Genomic DNA, 20,900 nt, shown 5'->3' on the forward strand with positions numbered 1-20,900 from the left:
AATATTCGCCCTTGAATGGGATAGAGCATAACTTTGATTTTGATAGGATATCCCCACTCCACATCTTTAGCCATAGGGCTCTTCGGGTGGTGTTAGAGAGCACGGACGTTCTTGCCGCAATACGAACCGACTCCACTGAGGAGTCTGCTAAAAAGGCGGCTGCCTTCTGTAGAAGTGGTAGAGAGGCTAGGAGATCTTCCTTCGAAGTTCCCCTTTTTATATGGTCTCCTAACTGCTGAAGCCAGAGGTACAGGGTCCTGGTTACACAGGCCGATGCAACATTTGTTTTCAAGGAAGTCGCTGAGGCCTCCCAGGACTTTCTCAATAGGCTATCCATCTTCCGGTCCAGCGGGTCTTTCAGCTGTGAGGAGTCCTCGAAGGGTAGCGCAGTCTTTTTAGCTACTCTGGCTACCTGGATATCCACTTTTGGAATCTCAGTCCAAGGTTTCGCGACTTCTTCGTCCAGGGGAAATCGATCCTTCATTTCGCCCGGAATACTTAGCTTCTTTTCCGGGAGTTCCCATTCTTCCAGGATTAGACTCTGGATATTATCATGGATAGGGAAAACCATTTTCTTCCTGGATTTCAGGCCGCCAAAAAGGCCACCCTGCTCAGTGCAGGATGGCCTATCTTCTTCTACTCCCATTGTGTTCCTGACTGCTGAGAGTAGTTCCTCCATATCATCTGAGGAAAAGAACCACTTCTTATCTTCTGACTGGACTGGGGTAAGTTCACCCTCTTCCCTTCAGTCCGCCGAAACCGATTATTCTGGTTCTGAATCTGAGATGTCCTCAGGGGCGTATTTCCTATTCCTTGAGGTTGAGGGCCCCCCCCCGGATGACTGGGAGAAGGTAGACAGGGACGACTGGATTTCCTGTCGCATCATCCCTCTTAATTCCTCTATCAGAGATGGTTGTTCCTCCCGTACGATTTTTGCCGTGCACTGCTGGCACAATGTCTTTTTATAATCGGAGGAGAGTTTTTTCCTACAGATGGCGCATTTTCGGCTCGTAGGTTTTTCTTCTGTTTTTGGTATAGGATCCTAGTCTCCCTGAAAGAGAGAGGAGGGGGGCCCCTAAGAATGGGTCCTAAACCAAAAAAGGTATATACCCTTTTCCGAGTGTACTGACTGGGCCAGGGTTTGAGCTCGGGCTCTGCAGACGCAACTTTCAGGGAAGGCGCATCCATCATGCAGACGTTTGTCCTACCTTATGGCATCTTCCATCAGGGTCCTTAAATAGGAACCGAGATCCAGCTTCCTTTTCCTCATCCAATCGGATGAGATCGCTCCCCCTCAAGTTCCTGGCGCCACTTCCTTTCCTCTTTTTTTTTTTTTTTTTTTTTTTAAATTTCCCGCCAAAATGGCAGTGCGTTCCACTGTGGAACGCAAGGAGGAAGCGATGTCGCTTCTCCGGGCTCGTGGTGCGCGTCACTTCCGGTGCATGCCGCTCAGGAGAGACAGGCATGCGGCACGCGGGGGGGAGCGAATACCAGGCTGGGGAGCTACAGGAGGCCCCCAGCCCCACTTCACCATCCAGCGTTTCCGAAGCGACGGAGGATGGTGCGGGTCCCGGGGAACGGGGAGGAAGGTGCAGGACGATCGACCCCGGCTGCCCGGCTCATGGTGAGGAGAACCCCGGGATGTCACCTGCCCCATTCACGGAGCACATAGCACCTCTTCATTCCTGTTTAGGGACAGGAAAACACTGGGGATTAGAGGAAGGGGAGGGCTATTTAACCTCTTGTTTCCTGTCCCTAATCAGGATGGGGAGGCAACCTCCTATGTGCTGTCGTGGAGGGGATTAGAGAAACAAGCGTTTTGCAAGTGTTTTTTGCTTGCGCATTCCAAGCAATGCTATGTGATATATAGGATGTTAAAATAATTTAAAAAAAATATTGTTATTCTCACCTTCCGAAGGCCCCCAATCTGCTCTGCGGCGCTCCCGGCATCTTCCGGTCCCAGTAATGCTTTGCGCGAAGGACCTACCAGCAGCAGTATCAGAACGTATCATCACTGAGCTGTACCCACCAGCAGCATCAGAACATATCATCACTGAGCTGAACCCACCAGCAGCAGTATCAAAGAGCATCATCACTGAGCTGTACCCACCAGCAGCAGTATCAGAACGTACCATCACTGAGCTGTACCCACCAGCAGCAGTATCAAAGCGCATCATCACTGAGCTGTACCCACCAGCAGCAGTATCAGAGCGTATCATCACGGAGCTTTTTTAGCGATAGCAGTCTCAGAACAAATCATCACTGAGCTGCCATGGAGCTTTCCCAATGCTTGCATCAGGCAGCATCTCCACTAATGGGAAAGCTGGCATACAGTTAAAAGGGGACCTTTCACACTTCAGAGCAGCTGGCAGAGCGAGGATCGTTGCAGGAGCTGATGCAACCTGGGACCACAGACCTAGTTTGGGAAGGTTAGTATTAGTAATAGCCTTCCCCCCATACTGCAGACCTAGTGTGGGAAGGTTAGCATTACTAATAGCATTCCCCCATACCGCAGACCTAGCATGGGAAGGTTAGTATAACCAATCGCCTTCCCACATACATTGGACATTGTCCTGATAATATCACAGATGGCTCTCACTTTACAGACCCCATTTTAGACCCCAAGGGCAACGAGCATCACTCCAAGTATAAATGGACGGTGTGGTGGGAAAGGCTGAATTCACTCTTTGATTATGAGCAGCATAGTGAGGAGGGGGGCACACATCACCTCGTGACAACAAGCAGCTATAGCAGCATCATGTGGAGGGCGATACATGCCTAACCTCCTCAGACTGCTTGTAATCAAGAGGTGAAATGAGCCCACTCCCAAGTTATACTTGGAGTGATGCTCGTTGCCTTTGGGGCCATCGAAATCATCATGGAAATGGTCATTGTATGGGGGAAGGCTATTAGTAATACTTACCAGACTTAGTAGATCTGCCGTCCTGGGTCCGCAGCTGCTCCCATAACAATACATACTTTGCCGGCCGCTCTCACGCTCCGATGCCGCTGTACACCTCCACCTCCAGCATTAGTTTCTCCCTGAGCAGGTCTCCCAATCATGGCTCACAAGGTAAAGGAGCTGGAAGCTAGAACAAGTCCTCTGTTATCCCATATGTAAATGCAGTGATCGCAGTGTAAACACAGGACATACCAGTGATAGCTGAATGTATTACAGCAGAACTTATGCTGAGCTTAAGGCTATGTCCGCAGCATTTCCGCAACTCACCCCCGCCACGGATAAAAAGCATGCGGAATTCGCATGCGTTTTCCCGCAAAACACAAGCGTTTTTAGCTTGCAAAATGCTTGCGCTTTTCCAAGAGATTTGAAGCATCGCTTGGAAGAGTGATTGACAGGTTGGTCACACTTGTCAAGCATAGTGCTTGACAAGTGTGACCAACTTTTTACTATTGATGCTGCCTATGCAGCATCAATAGTAAAAGATAGAATGTTACAAATAATAAAATAATCAAAAAAAATAAAAAAAAAATAGAGAGATCTACTTACCCTCTGTCGGCCCCCCGATCCTCAGCGCGACCGCTACGTCAGAGGTCATTCGCGCAATGCATCCCTGGGAACAGAAGATGCTGGCAGCGCCGCTGAGGGCCGGGGGCCGACAGAGGGTAAGTATATCCCTAATTTTTAATTTTAATTCTATTTTTTACAGGAATATGGTACCCAGGGCCTGGAGGAGAATCTCCTCTCCTCCAGACCCTGGGTACCATCTGCACATGAAGCACTCACTTTACGCAAGGTGGGCATAGCCACATGCGTAAAGTGAGCGTTTCAATGCAATCCTATGGTGGCCGCAATTCCGCAAAATTAATGGACATACTGGGATTTTTCTGCTATGCGATTCCACAGCGGAAAAATCCGCAGCATTGGCACAGCAACCACGGACTCCAATAGGATTGGGTTTTTTTAGGGTTTCCGCAGCGGCAAAATAGCGGGAAAAACGCAACGTGGGCACACAGCCTTAAAGTTCCACTAAAACTACATCGCTGCTGCCCATCAGAACTGTCATTCAATGTGGTGTGCCCATGGTACAGTACAGTGATACAATATAGACTTCTTACATTAGCTACTTGGGAGAACTGCAACTGCCAATAGTAAATTAACCTTGAGATAAATAATGTATGTCAATATCCTATGTATGTAACAATTTGTCTAACTGCATAGTACAAAGTAACACTAACCTGCACAACCATCATCTTCTCTGATCCATCCTTCTTTACATACTCTACAGCCATTATTAGATGGACCATAACATGTTTTACAGGATTCATGGCATGCTATAAAAAGAAAAAGTGATGAAAGTTACCTTTACAAATAGTTTGAAAAACTTAGCATTGTCCTTCCTATGGATTCCACAAAAAAAATATATAAACATACTGAAACCATAGTTGTTAGGCTACGAGAACAATCAATAGTGTCAAACAAAAAAATATAAAAGATTTTTTATTGCAAAATAACACAAATACATACAAAAAATAATTAGTCGTTGGTGCCTCAAACCAGACAAAAGGAGGAGTCAGCCAAAGTACTCAGAAGGTAGAACCTATCACTTAATACACTGACCTCAAATATATTGCACAAAAATATGCTAATTGGGTTAAGACGACCTCAAAACATGAAGTGAGTTATTAAGGTGCTATATTATTAATAGATAATAAAGTGCAAATGCATAATTCAAAAAGCACAAATAACATACACCTGTCCACATACACCTGTCCATGACAGCTTATCTAGATTGTACCATGGGTCTCCAGCCCAGGCTGGAAGCCAACAAGAACGGTCAGTGCAGGTCATTAACCTAAGCAAAGTGAGGGGTCCGTTTTAAACCCTTTCCTGAGATGGCAGTCACCGCACGATGTGATGTCAAGTGACAACCTGCTCCTCCAAACCCAGACGCGCGTTTCGCACCGCAGGCGCTTCTTCTTGGGGGCGTGTCTAATAGCGGGCATCAGAAGGCTTATACCGTTAGCTATCCAATCAAATTTCAGAGGGGAGGCGTCACAGCCGCTATATCCAATCACCAGGTCCATATCACATTCCAATGGGCCAATGAATCAGAGCATGCTCTGATTCATTGGCCCATTGGAATGTGATACGGATGTGGTGATTGGATATAGCGACTGTGACTCCGCCCCTGAAATTTGATTGGATAGCTAACGGTATAAGCCTTCTGATGCCCGCTATTAGACACGCCCCCAAGAAGAAGCACCTGTGGTGCGAAACGCGCGTCTGGGTTTGGAGGAGCAGGTTGTCACTTGACATCACATCGTGCGGGGACTGCCATCTCAGGAAAGGGTTTAAAACGGCCCCCTCACTTTGCTTAGGTTAATGAGCTGCACTGACCGTTCTTGTTGGCTTCCAGCCTGGGCTGGAGACCCATGGTACAATCTAGATAAGCTGTCATGGACAGGTGTATGTGGACATGTGTATGTTATTTGTGCTTTTTGAATTATGCATTTGCACTTTATTATCTATTAGTAATATAGCACCTTAATAACTCACTTCATGTTTTGAGGTCGTCTTAACCCAATTAGCATATTTTTGTGCAATATATTTGAGGTCAGTGTATTATGTGCACTAAGTGATAGGTTCTACCTTCTGAGTACTTTGGCTGTTAGTATTTGTCCTCCTCTACCTGACTCCTCCTTTTGTCTGGTTTGAGGCACCAACGACTAATTATTTTTTGCATGTATTTGTGTTATTTTGCAATAAAAAAAAAATCTATATTTTTTTGTTTGACACTATTGATTGTTCTCGTAGCGTAACAACTATGGGTTCAGTATGTTTATTGACTATGTGTAGTGTTACCCATCCTATGTTGTAGGAAATGGGTTTGGGTGGCATGTTTAAAAAAATATGTATGTATTTACTTGGACATTGTCAATTCAAAAATATTAAAGGGATTATCAGGTTAAAAGAGTTATCACCTACTGCGGGTGAAGTATTGAGCACGTCAACAATATTCTAAGTAAATATATTTCTAAAAATGTGCTATTAACATGAACCCATCCTATCTACACAGACAATGAAACATCGATGTACATAAAATTTAGTTATGTGTAAGAATGATAAATCACACAGGGAAAAAGTATTTAACACATGAAGAAAGAAGTGCAAAACACCATGGAAAGTCATGACACCAGCTGAAATCTATCAGTAATTAGAAAGCAATCCCGCCACTTAGTGAAAAAGAATATCAGCTGGTTCAACTGATGGCCTATAAAAAGGTGTCTCATTACCAAGGAGCTACACAAGAAACATCTCATGATGGGCAAAATTGGTCAGTTCAAGACCTTCACAACCTTATTGTTGCAAAGCATACTGATGGCATTGGTTACAGAAGAATTTCTAAACTACTGAAGGTTCCAATGAGTACTGTTGGTCCCATAATCCGGAAGTGGAAAGAACATAATTTCACCAAAAACCAGCCAGGATATGGTGCTCCCCATAAGATTTCAGACAGGAGCAAAAAGAATTATCAGAAGAGCTGTCCAAGAGCCAAGGACCATCTGTGTAGATCTACAGAAAAACCTGGAATCAGCAGGTACAATTGTTTAAAAGAAAACAAAGTCATGCACTCAACCTTTATGACCTGTATACCCGTTCACCATGCAAAACTCCATTGCTGAACAAAAAGCATGTTCAATCGCATTTAAAGTTTGCTCAACAACATTTAGACAAGCCTGTAAAACACTGGGAGACTATTACCCTGGTCAGATTAAACAAAAATTGAACTCTTTGGATGAAATAATACACACCATGTTTGGAAGCTAAAAGGCACTGCATATCATCCTACCAACATAACACCAAACACCATAACCAACAGTGAAGCTTGAAGGAGAGAACATAACAGTGTGGGGCATTTTTTTTTCAGCATACTGAACCGGCAAACTTTACTTTATATGCTTGAAGGAAGTATGAATGGACAAATGTACAGAGACATTATTGCTAAAAATCTGGTGCCATCTACCAGGATGATGAAGATGAAATGAGGATGGACATTTCAGCAAGACAATGATTCCTAACACAAAGCCAAGAAAGCTCTCAACTGGTTTCATAGAAAGAAAAGTAAAGCTGCTAGAATGGCCCAGCCAGTCACTTGACCTGAAACCAGAAGAAAATTTCTGGAAGGAACAAAAGCTCAGAGTTCGTCCAAGGTGCCCATGGGACCTTCAGGATTTGAAGAGTGTGTGTGTAAGAAGGAGCCAAAAGACACCTGAGCAATGCATGCGACTAGTTTATCCATATAGGAGGCGTCTTGAAGCTGTCATAACCAACAAAGGCTTTTGTACAAAGTATTACGGTTTATAAATGTCAGTAACTGTGTTCAATACTTTTTATCTTGTCATTTCTCATTATTACAGATAACCTTATTGTGGGGACTGGATGGGTAGTTACCGACATCTGGTGATAATTTTGTGTCAATAGCACCTTTAGAAATATACTTAAAAAAATGGTGACGTATTCAAGAATTACTTCATCCAGTGTATCGATAAATGATATGATTCCTCCATATGCACGTTTTAATAGTAAAATACATGTTTGAGAGAGTACATTACATAAAAAAGGTCAAGCTTGAAGAGTGTATACACCTTTGCAAACCATTTTGCACAAGATAGATAGATAATCAGCTAGGTGAAACAGTTTTAGAATGATTTATTTGAGATTGATCCCTTGTCACAGCCTTCCAAAACTACATTCTCAGTTCTGTCCTTTCAAATATACAAGATCTAGAAAGCACTTGTAAACCTATTTTACTATGAAAAAAATAAAAGTGCATCTTATCATTATAGCCCTCTGCCAAACTAATCTATGGGGCATATTTCTGTGAATCACACAATTTATTTTTTTTTTTAAAAAGACAGAAAACATCAGAGAATGTGAAAGAAAATTATGATAACAAATCAGCAGAAATAAATGTGATTCCTGAGTAGAAACAGCAATTACCAGAACAAGTACAGTGGGTGTCATTTTTTTCTAAACTGAAGTATCCATCTGCACATTCAAGGCAAAATGTCCCAGTATACTCCGCATTACAACGACATGATCCATCTCCACTTCTGGTGCCGTCACCACTACAAACTCCATTACCGTGACATGGTCGTGCTGAGCCACCTAGACAGCCTGCAAAAATAAAAGTAAATTAAAGCAGTATGATGTTAGTTTGTTAGTATTAGAAGACTAGCAGACTAGAGTTTAATCAATGTATACGAAGGCTTAGAGCAGCCTGATTTTCAATAAGGATATGCGTACAGAAAATCCAAAGTAGAATATAGTTCTGAAGTTGTTTGAGCAACAGCTTATTCTACAGATCCTCACATGCACACGCGGCCAAATGTCCAGTCAATAGTAAGAACGGAGTAAGCAACTAATGCTGCCGCACACCTCTGGTGCCACCTCATCTCAGGCGAGAGTAAAATTGAACATATCCGACCCTTCTTTTCCAAAACATCTTTTTTGAAGAGAGTCAAGTAACCCACATCCACAAAAGATGGTAAACGCAATCCAGTTGAGATAGACTTGGGGTTCATTTGTCAATCATTAATGGACATGGTCATCGAGGATGCCCATTACACGATCTAACAATTCTTAAAATATTATTCCCCACTCTAATCAAAGGGCCCCGTAGCAAAAGTTCTATTTGGACCTCCCCACAACTATATTTTTCACTTTGATGGATTGATATATACTGTATGTGTAATGAGTATAGTCAGCCACCAATTGTGCAAATTCTCCCACTTAAAAAGATGAGAGAGGCCTGTAATTGATATCATAGGTAGACCACAACTATGGGAGTCAAAATGAGAAAACAAATCCAGAAAATCACCTTGTCTGATTTGGCAAGATTTATTTTTCAAATTATGGTGGAAAATAAGTATTTGGTCACCTAAGAACATGCAAGATTTCTGGCTCTCACAGACCTGTAACTTCAAGATGCTCCTCTGTCCTCCACTCATTACCTATAGTAATGGCACCTGTTTGAACTTGTTATTAGTATAAAAGACACCTGTCCACAACCTCAAACAGTCACACTCCAATCTCCACTATGGTGAAGACCAAAAAGCTGTCGAAGGACACCAGAAAAAATTGTAGCCCTGCACCAGGCTGGGAAGACTGAATCTGCAATAGGCAAGAAGCTTGGTGTGAAGAAATCAACTGTGAAATGGAAGACATGCAAGACCACTGATAATCTCCCTCGATCTGGGGCTCCACGCAAGATCTCATTCCGTGGGGTCAAAATGATCACAAGAACAGTGAGCAAAAGTCCCAGAACCACACGGGGGACCTAGTGAATAACCTGCATAGAGCTGGGACCACAGTAACCAAGGCTACCATCAGTAACACACTACGCCGCCAGGGACTCAGATCCTGCAGTGCCAGACGTGTCCCCCTGCTTAAACCAGTACATGACCGGGACTGTCTGAAGTTTGCTTGAGAGCATTTGGATTACCCAGAAGAGTATTGGGAGAATGTTTTATGGTCTGATGAAACCAAAGTACTGTTTGGTAGAATAAAAATCGTCGTGTTTGAAAGAGACAGAATGCCGAGTTGCATCCAAAGAACACCATATCTACTGTGAAGCATGGGGGTGGCAACATCATGCTTTGGGGCTGTTTCTCTGCAAAGGGACCAGGACAACTGATCCATATACATGAACGAATGAATGGGGCCATGTATCGTGAGATTTTGAGTGCAAACCTCCTTCCATCAGCAAGGGCATTGAAGATGAAATGTGAATCGGTCTTTCAACAAGATAAAGATCCCAAGCACACTGCCAGGGCAACGAAGGAGTGGCTTCGTAAGAAGCATATAAAGGTCCTGATATAGCCTAGCCAGTCTCCAGATCTCAACCCCATAGAAAACCTTTGAAAGTCCATGCTGCCCAGCTACAGGTCCAAAACATAATAATAATGATCTTCATTTTTATATACCGCTAATATATTCCACAGCGTTTTACAGTTTGCAGACATTATTCAACGCTGTCCCCAATGGGGCTCACAGTCTAAATTCCCTATGTCTTTGGACTGTGGGAGGAAATTGGAGTACCCAGAGGAAAGCCACGCAAACAAAGGGAGAACATACAAACTCCTTGCAGATGTTGTCTTTGGTGGGATTTGAACCCAGGACTCCAGTGTTGCAAGGCTGCAATGTTAACCACTAACCCACCGTGCTGCCCTAATATCATTGCTCTAGAGGAGATCTACATGGAAGAATGGGCCAACATACCACCAACAGTGTGTGCCAACCTTGTGAAGACTTACAGAAAAAATTTGACCTCTGTCATTGCCAACAAAGGATATATAACAAAATATTGAGATGAACTTGTTAATGACCAAATACTTATTTTCCATCATAATTAGCAAAATAAATCTTGCCAAATCATACAAGGTGATTTTCTGGATTTGTTTTCTCATTTTGACTCTCATAGTTGTGGTCTACCTATGATGCCAATTACAGGCCTAGCTCATCTTTTTAAGTGGGAGAACTTGCACAATTGGCGGCTGACTAAATATTTTTTTCCCCACTGTACATATACAGATGTGCAAAGAGATACACACATACATACACAGATGTACCCACACATACATACACAGTGACAGATACATATACTGTACAAATATACATACATTCATACACAGATACATACACACACCCACACATATGTACAGATAAAAACACACACTAATTTATGACCTCAGGTGTTCAGATGAGCCGTGTAGGAGGTCAGCTTCATAGTTCAGAGATCAGCTGGAGAGGGCTTCAGAACTCACTGAAGGGGATGGGGACACAGCAGAGAGCACGGATATCAGCTCCCACTGCTGCTGCCATGCTGTCCCGTGCAGTGAGCCTCCTCCCCCGACCTCTTCTCTGTGAGATGTTGCTGGGAATAGAACAGTGGAGGGAGAAGAAGACCCCATGTAAGTCCTATTCTTCCTCCACTGTTTTCCCCAGTATGCTGTGCGGCCCAGGCTCCTGACTACAGGAGAACACTCACCATTAGGACGCACCATGCAGGAGAACAGAGACGGCAGCCAGTGAGGACTCTCCTCAGTCTGGTGGGGAAAGCGTTCATTGGCCAGCCTCTCTCCCTGCATGACACACCCCCTTTTTTGAACTCCTGCACACTCTGCGTCAATCTCTCCCCGACTCTGGGTAGTCGCATAATTATGGGAGGGAGTGAGAGGGGTCCCTCTGCTGCATGTCACTCCCTCCCGTAATCTTGACTCAGTGGCCCCATAGCGGCTGCATACTCTGACGTTATTGGCAGTACTCCCCCGCCTGCAGGAGCCCGCCTCCACCTCCGGGCCCTGATGCAGTTGCAGTTCTCACACTTCCTTTGAACGTCTGAGGTTCATCCGAAATATGTGTGAGCAAATAAGTTCATTAGTGATTTGACGATTGGCTGCAGAGCTCATTTGGCATAACCAAATCATGCAAACCACATGCAGATCCAGCACCGACATTGCTAGAGCAGCACGGTGCAGGAGGTGAGTATCAGTTACTTTACGCTAGGGAGTAAAGCATTTAAAGGGGTTGTCTGGCCTTGGCTACAAGTCCGCAGTTATTCAATGTGACTGCAGTCTTACGAATCCTCACGTCATGAGCACAGTGTACTGTAAGGATTCTCCAAAGCTGGGAGGAGTGGCAGGCGTGTGATCGGAAGTATGCAATTTACATATATGAGGTCACATGCCAATTGGATAGGCGCAGCCGCACTCAATACACTGGCACTGAGTGAGGCTGGACACAGTCTATTAAGAGTGTGGAAGAAAGTATGCAAGTCACATACTTGCACTCATATGACCGCCTGCTCCTGGCACCACAACGCACGCAATGTGAGGATTAACAAGTCTGCAGTCACAAACAGTGACTGCAGACTTGTAGCTTAGGGCCAGAAAATCCCTTTTATTCACCAACAGGAACTAGAGTTATTGACTGTAGTGAGGAATTAAAACACAATAAATAAAAACTGTCTAATGTTCCTTAATCCACCAATTACACCTTATATAGAAATAAAAGTATATCAAATGTCAATTTTAGTTTATGATTCTTTACCTAAGCAGTCGGGTCCATATGTCCCTGGAGGGCAGCACACTTTAATAGTTTCTATGCAAAACCATTTTAGTAAATCTGGATACTTCTTCCTCCTGTCAGGTAGCAAAGCACCAAATACTAATTAAAAACAAAGTTTATAAATGTGTTTTCACATAATTAATGTTTACCACCTAACTACACGGAAGGTGAGAAATGTCTGGCAGCTGGAGACTCCACCGCTGGTCTTCCTCCATAGCACATCTGAAGTGAGGTCCCAGAGATCAAATAATCACTTACCAAAATGAGCCTCTGTACTAATACTAAAAGGAACTAACGTCTGTAAATATATAAAGGATAGCCACGAGAAGATAGGAACCTGCAGTTTGTCAGGAAGCGTGAGATGTGGCAATACTGAAAGATCATCATCATGGTCTTTCAAGAGTTAGGCCTCATTTAGACGTCCGATTTTTGCATACGAGCCCCATCTGTGATTTTCTTGGATAGCAATCATACCTGTGACAGTCTATGGGGTTATTCAACGCTGAGATATAGATATACACAGCGTTTATTAAATATACAAATACAGCATATAGTATATGACTGCGTATATATATGTATACTGTATATGTGCATGTACAAAGTATATTGTGTAAATATATGTCTAAACTGCATATGTATATCAGCTTAATCTGTTTCTGTGTGTACGTACTATATATAGGTGTTTGTACATACTGTGGGTCTGTATATATACAGTATATAGTGCATGTTTATATACGGTATGTGTAAAGTATATAGAAAATGTGTGTACATGTATAGTGTATTGACAAAAAAAACTCACTGGCACATCCAAGCTAATGTGAGCAGGTGCAAACTAGGAGAAGCTACCTCCATATACAAGAAACAAACAAAGTTGTACTCTGTAGTGCTAAAGCATGTCAATATGAAATATGAATAGCAATACTGCTTCTGGAGAATAGGAAAAAATGAGACGCTTAGCACATAATTTGGCAAATTCATGCATGCTCAACAACCAATGTCAAGGTGGTCTCTTTTTTATCATTGTATATTAGCTCTCTGACCGAGCACTCCGCCCTTCAGCATGTGGTGGATTTTAATTGTAGCAGGGTCTTACCTACCCTTAAAATCTTGGAAGAGAGGTATTCACATCTATCCGGGAATTCATACTTCAGTATTAGGCCGGGGTCACACTTGCAACTGCAGAGCGAGCCTCTCGCACAAATACCTGGCACTGCCAAGGGCACTGGGGACTGGAGCACTCCAGTGCATAGAAATACATGCAGCCGCACACTCCGGTCCCGAGTGCCGGCGGCGGTGCCGGGTAATGATGCGCGAGTTTCTCGCATTGCACTCGCAAGTGTGATCCTGGCCTTAGAGAGGTATTCACACTAGATACGTTAGGATGCAGCAGTTTTGAAACCACCTTGTCGTTGGTTGTTGGGCATGAATTAATAGGCCAAATTATGTGCCAAGCTTCTAATTTTTTCCTAGTATCCAGAAGCCATATTGCTATTCATATTGACATGCTTTAGCACGACAGAGCGCAGCTTTTTTTTTTTGTTCATGTATAGTGTATGTCTGTTATGTGCTGCATATATAGTTCTGTAATTGTAGTGTCACCATAATAGGGATCAATGTATGCGTTTTACATTAGCGCCTGTTCACACCTTTTCCTTACTGCGTCCAGCCGGTTCTGCCCGATTCCTCTATGGAGATATAGACTGTAATGACAGGAATGGAGTTCATCTGAATTCCACGTGTGATTTTTTTTTTTCTGAAAGTGTCTGTCTGTTCCAACAGCCACAGAAAAGTGGACACTTTTAGAAGACAAAACACAAATTGATAAGAAAAAGAAGAAAATAAATCAGTCAATTTCAGAAAAAAAAAAACACTAATGGAATTCATTTGAACGCTTTGTCACTGCAGTCTGGGCCCTGCCGGGGGTTCGTGTAAATCCTATTGTAAGGGGGATTCAGACAGAGCCCCTGAATGCACTGCAGAAGCACAGTGTGAACAGGGCTTAATGCACTATTGTGTGGAATAGTGTAGTCTACGATACTATTCCAAACTGTCCCAGTACAGAACACACACACACATATATATATATACATACATACATACACACACACACACACGCAATATAAAAATATATATATATATATATATATATATATATATATATACACATAATATAAATATTATGTGTATTTATATATATATATATATATATATATATATATATATATATATATATATATATATACACATACATACATACATACATATATATATATATATATATATATATATATATATATATATATATATATACACACATACATATATATATATATATACATATACACATACACACACACACACCTGTTGCTGTCGTCTTTCAGCATTTTGCAGCATTTTTTCCCTATTCAAATGAATGGGAAACAAAAATGCAGGTGAAAAGGCTGCAAGAATGCTGAATATTTCCTGCCAACAATCCGCAGCAAAAATGGTGCGTGTCAACAGACCCTGTAGAGGTTTTCTGAGAATTTAAAAATAATTAGCATGAAATGATGAATCCCCCGCGGCTCCAGCACTGATGCTCCAGGGGTTTCTGCCAGTCGCACTGGGCTAGCTGCAAAGTGAATAACAACCATCAGGGACCCCGGAGAATCGGCCATGGAGCCAGAGAGGATTTAGCAGGGTAGTTTCGGGGACATATAGGACATATAGGACTCATTGCTTTTTATTCTGCCGTTTGTGAAGTACAGTGTACAAAAAGGCGGCAATTCTGCTAAAGCTTTCTATTCTTTGACTGTACAACACCCTTCACACGACCGTGTTTCCAGTACATGTGATCTCTGTACGTTTCACATTTTGTTCACGGATGCCACATGTACTCTCTTTGTTCAAACTATAGGTAAAACAAGAGCGCAATAGGGTCTTATCCGAGTAACTTATGCAGAATATTAAGGAAATATACTCACCCTTTCCAGGAGAGAGTTAAGCATGTAGAATCAGCCTGCTGCACGTCCAATGGTCCACACACAGTGACCGCCACGTAAAACTCTTTGGATTAAAATTCTTGGACTTAAGTGCGCTGCCAGACAAATGATCAGATCCAAATCGGGTAGATGAATTAACCTTTTAATTCCCTACGCGTTTCGAAGTTCACACTATATGAATACACAGAGCTGTCTCCAGTTTTATGCATTCACATTTTAAAAATTGGCGCCAATTTGAAACTATATGAGAAGCTTTGTAGTTTCATTTCCAGTATTCATACCAGAGTGCACACGGACGACACCGGTTCCGGCATACCACACATCAGTGGTTTTTTACAGATGCGTGAAGGGGGCCTAACTGTGTTGGTGGCATTTTGCCCAGGGCCCCAATTTGTCTAAAACCGGCCCTGGAACAAGGCCTAACTGTAATAAGTCGGATTACTTACCGGTAATGCTCTTTTAATGAGTCCACGACAGCACCCACTGGAAGGTATCGGATCCGCCCCATTTGGAACAGGAAACCCTACAGGAAAGATAAAAGGGGCGGTCCGCCTTTCCTCCTCAGTTTTGCATTTCAGAGTACCAGGAGGACCGCCAAGGATTAGGCAATGTCTTGTATTTGTAACTTTACTTATCCAACTTTAGCCGATATACTTTTAATATTGATATTTCTAGCAGGGAGGGAAGTGAGCGGGTGCTGTCGTGGACTCATTAAAAGAGCATTACCGGTAAGTAATCCGGCTTTTTACCCTTCGCCACGACAGCACCCACTGGAGAGATTCCAGAGACCATCACCTGGGTGGGACCACCGTGCTAAGGACAGTCCTGCCAAAGCTTAGGTCAGAAGTAGATGAAAGGTCAAGTCTATAGTGTCTATAGAAGGTAGAAGGGGATGACCAAATTGCCGCCTTACATATGGTTTCAATTGGAACGTCTTCCGTCTCCGCCCAGGAGGCCGCCATTGCTCTGGTGGAATGTGCTCTGATGCCTTCCGGAGGATCTTCATTTTTTGTAGAGTAGGCTAAACGAATGGCATCCCTGATCCATCGGGAAATGGTGCTCTTTGTGACTCCATACCCTTTTTTACAGCCCTGAAAAGAAATGAACAGAGCCCTACACTGCCTCCAGCTCTCGGACCTTTCAATATACTTTAGGACAGTTCTTCTGACGTCCAAAGTGTGGAATTTCTGCTCTTCCGGAGTGGAGGGATCTTCACAGAAGGTTGGGAGGAGTATCTCCTGAGACCTATGGTACTTTGTTGATACCTTAGGCAGGTATGAGGGGTCTGGCTTTAATATTAATCTATCTTGGTATACCTGTAAAAAGGGTGGATCTATGGACAGGGCCTGGATATCACCCACTCTCCTAGCGGATGTCAGTGCTACCAAGAGGGCCGTCTTAAATGATAAATATTTAAGGGATATCGTATCCATCGGCTCAAATGGTTCTTTTGTCAGGGCGTCTAATACCAGGTTTAAGTCCCATGTAGGGATTGTAGGTATGTGTACCGGAGTTATTCTTTCACACGCTGTAATGAATCGTGATATCCACTTATTGCCTGCTATATTATGGCCATACAGCACCCCCAACGCAGACACCTGTACTTTCAGTGTGTTTACTGCCAAGCCCAACTCCTTCCCTTTTTGTAGGAATTCCAAGATAGGAACTATCGGGACTTCTGCTGTATGAGATGCTGTATGAAACTGTAGGAATTTCTTCCATATTCTTTTATAAATTTGGGTCGTGGACTGCTTCCTGCTCTGTAGGAGCGTAGTAATTAATGATTCCGAAAAGCCTCTTGATCTTAATAGGTGCCTTTCAAGTTCCACGCCGTCAAGTGTAAGTTGTCTACTCGAGGGTGGAAGAAAGGGCCTTGGGAGAGTAGGTTGGGATTTGAGGGGAGAACCCAAGGATCTGTCACTGACATAATTCGTAGCCACGAGAACCACGGTCTCTTGGGCGAGAATGGTGCTATCAGGATTACTCTCGCCTTGTCCTCTCTGATTTTCCGAATCACTTGTGGTAGGAGAATCAATGGAGGGAAGGCGTATGCCAGCTTGAACTTCCATGAGGCCTGGAGAGCATCCAGTATGTCTGGGTGATCTGCTGGAGACAGGGAAGCAAAGGTCTTTGTCTGTCTGTTCTCCCTTGTGGCAAAGAGGTCCACTTGAGGATGCCCCCATAGAGCTACTATGTCCTGGAAGATTTGGCAACTGAGGCACCACTCCCCTTGCCAAAGTGTGTGTCGGCTTAAGAAATCTGCTTCTTGGTTGTTCTCTCCTCTGATATGAAGAGCTGAGAGGGACAACAAATAGCTTTCAGCTAAGCTTAAGATTCTTGCCGTAGAAGACATCAGAGTCTCTGATCGAGTACCTCCTTGTCTGTTTATGTAGGCCACTGTGGTGGTGTTGTCCGACAGGATCCTGACATGTTTCTGTTGGAGCTGTGGAAGGAAATGATGTAGAGCATAGTATACTGCTGTCAGTTCTTTTAAATTAGACGAGTATTCTCTTTCCTCTCTATTCCATCTTCCTTGACAAAAGCTATTCCCCATATGGGCTCCCCAGCCTTGGGGGCTAGCGTCGGTGGTTAGGATACAAGATGGTACTATAACCCATGGGACTCCTGAGGATAGATGGTCATCATCTAACCACCATTCTAGAGAAGTCAAGACCTCCTGAGTTAGGGTTATCTTGCTCTCGAGGTGACCACCATGTCGCCTCTCCTCCTGGAGGATCTGATGCTGAAGTGTGCAGACATGATAATGGGCCCACCGGACTGCAGGGGCACAGGAATCTAGCGACCCCAATAGCGACATTGCCCCTCTCAGAGACATGCGTGGTCTATCTATGGCTGCCTCTACTTTCTCTTTTGTTAGTGCAATCTTTACCTGAGGAAGTAGACATTTCTGGGTTATGGAGTTCAATTGGAACCCTAAAAACATCTGGAGGGATTGCGGAACGAGCCTGGACTTCTGTATATTGATGATCCAACCTAGGTCCTGCAAAGATGAAACTGTATCAGCCGCTCGTTCGGTACATTGGGTATCCGAGTTCCCGATTATTAGGAAGTCGTCTAAGTAAGGTACGATTAAAGTATCTTTCTGACGAAGATAGGCCATCACCTCTGCCATCACCTTGGTGAAGATTCTTGGTGCTGTAGAGAGGCCGAAAGGCACGGCTGTGTATTGAAAATGACGGACCTTGCCTTCAAACACCACTGCGACCCTTAGATATTTTTGGTATCTATTATGGATAGGAAGATGATAGTAAGCATCTTTTAAGTCAATCCCCGCCATCACACAGTTTGGAAAGAGAAGCTTTATGGTGGATCTGATTGATTCCATCTTAAACTTATAATTTTTTATAAACGTATTAAGCTTCCTTAAATTAATAATTGTTCTAAACGTACCATCTGGTTTGGAAATTAAAAATAAAGGAGAGTAGAAGCCTCTACCTTCCTGTCCCTCTGGGACCTCCACTAAAACCCCCTTGCATAGTAGGCTCTGAATTTCTTCCTCGAGGGCCTTTTGTTGGGCTATAGAGTTAAGGCGGGTTAGGATAAAGAAATCATAAGGGTCTTGAAGGAATTCTATTTTCATTCCTTCTTTAATAATACCCAAGATCCATGGGTTTGAGGATATTTGTTCCCATTTTGAATAAAAGAAACGTAATCTACCCCCTACAGGTGGGTCTGATTTCTTAATTTCTATTTTCCCTTCGGAATTTTGGACCCCTGAACATGGTACCCTTTTGTTTCTCTTCTTTTGCGGCCCATCTATTTGATCTTTCCGTTTGCCTCCTCCTTCCAAACGGTCGCCTCTTAAAGGTTCTCCTATAGAAAGGGATAGAAGGGTCAGGGAGGGCCAACTTCCTCTCCTTTGCTTTGACGAGTATGCTATCTAACTCTTTCCCGAAGAGAAACTCACCCTTGCATGGGGTTGCACAAATCTTAGCCTTTGATTGCGCGTCCCCCTTCCAGCTCTTCATCCACAACGCCCGTCTGGCGTTGTTCACAAGAGCTGCTGATCTTGCTGCCAGCCGCAGAGTGTCTGCCGAAGCATCAGCCATAAAGGCAGCTGCCCCTCTGATTAATGGGATAGCGGCCCGTAATTTTTCTCTGGACACCTTTTGCTCGATTTGTTGATCCAGCTGATCCAACCACATAAGCATAGATCTAGTGGTGCATGTGCTGGCTACCGCTGGCTTAAAAATACCCGTGGTAGATTTCCAAGACCTCTTCAATGATGATTCTGCTTTGCGGTCTAACGGGTCTGCCAACAAGCCTGCGTCCTCTACTGGAATAGCAGATTGTTTCGAAGTAGAGGATATAACGGCATCCACTTTTGGCACTTTGGTCCATTTTAATAGCTCCTCATCGCTAAATGGATACTTTCTTTTTGAGGCTGATGGGAGAAAACTTCTTTGGTCGTGTTTTTCCCATTCCCTTTTTATTAGGGCCTTAATTGCCGGTATTACCGGGAACGCTCTCCTTTTCTTTTCCGCCAATCCCGCACACATTATCTCTTGTGCGGTTTGGGCACCCCTTGGTTCCTCGCACCCCATAGTGCTTCTCACCGATTTAACTAGGTTGTCCACACTATCCAGGGGGAAACATGACCGTCCCTCCATGTTTGATGACGACGAGGATGTGAGTGAGGAGTCAGAGATTAACCCCCCTTCTTCCTCTGACTCTGAGCTGAGGGTTATCTGTTTTTTGCTGCCAGTCTCTGAGGGAGTTTTGGCGCGGTTAATAGCCCGTATCTCCTCCCTGATTATAGCTCTAATGTCTTGTCGACAATGCGGCCCCCTGATTTGTCTCTCTGGTGCACTGCTTACAGAGCTTCTTAGGGTAGGAGTCAGGGAGAGGTTCAGAGCATAACGCACATTCTTTATGCTTAGATTTATCCTCTTTGTCTAGAAGGGGACACCAAGGCGGGGGGGGAGGTCAGCTTAGTAGGCAGAGTATATACTTTGCACACTCACCCAGTGAAGCCTTATATTACCGGATCAGATGGCTGAGATCCCGTCCTAGGCCTTGATTCCCCTGCTTCATTCCTGCGGCCGTTGTCCATCCTGGTGTTGCGGTCCCTGGTGGAGCTACCTCCTGCAGAATCCCCAGCTGGAGCGTGCGCTTCCTTTGGGGACGACATTGCTGCATCGCCGCTCAACTGCGATAGTTCCCTTTTTTTTTTTTCTTTTCCTGCCGCCCCACCGGAAGTTGCTCCTCCTCCCTGGGATCACCGCGCGCATGCGCCGACGCGCTCTCAGCCATCCCGCCCCGGAAGTTCAACCGGGGGATCAGGAGACTCTGCGCCGGCCGGCTACCGCGCCGCCTTGATGTGCGGCCCCCCGCTCTCCATGCACCACCACCGCCTTCTTCTGCGCCACAGGCGCTCTTACCGCAGCGGTGCATCCTGGTGCCTACCGGCGCTCTCCTGGGTGAGACGGGGCGGCCCTCCCCGGACCCCGTCATCACCCTCCATCCACCAGACGAGGGGTGAGCCGTCTAACGGAATCTCCCCCGACGCTGCCTCCGGACCGCAGCCCCTGCCGTTCCCATGGAGACTGCACAGGCGGCATGCATGGCCCAGGTAGTCTTCCTGAAGGATATCGTGGCTATAATAATTATAAAAAATTTTATATATAGACCTGTAGGCTAGAAGGCTGATCTTAAAGGGGTTGTCGGGGCTCACAGGAAAAGTCTGCAGGCACACTGCAGACTGTATATCATATGCAGGTGGGGGGTCATGTGCAGATAGGACTCCAGAGCTTTGCTCAATTTTCTGCTATGGAGTGAAGCCAGCTGAGTTTAGTCGGCATGTGACA

At 44.3% G+C, this 20,900-nt stretch overlaps 1 protein-coding gene across 1 annotated transcript in view; it reads right to left on the bottom strand.

Annotated features, from left to right (window-relative positions):
- CRELD2 (cysteine rich with EGF like domains 2) overlaps positions 1-20,900 on the bottom strand; it is an 82,595-nt gene that overhangs the window by 32,718 nt on the left and 28,977 nt on the right. The window contains exons 4-6 of the mRNA XM_073573480.1: positions 12,074-12,165; positions 7,964-8,140; positions 4,198-4,293 (exon numbers count right to left, since the gene is read on the bottom strand). Of these exons, the coding sequence (XP_073429581.1) occupies positions 4,198-4,293; positions 7,964-8,140; positions 12,074-12,165 (365 nt within the window). The remainder of the gene's footprint in view (positions 1-4,197; positions 4,294-7,963; positions 8,141-12,073; positions 12,166-20,900) is intronic.

Source organism: Dendrobates tinctorius, unplaced genomic scaffold (genome assembly GCF_039654945.1).
Source record: "Dendrobates tinctorius isolate UK_male_01 unplaced genomic scaffold, ASM3965494v1 ptg000035l, whole genome shotgun sequence".
NCBI classification, from domain to species: domain Eukaryota; kingdom Metazoa; phylum Chordata; class Amphibia; order Anura; family Dendrobatidae; genus Dendrobates; species Dendrobates tinctorius.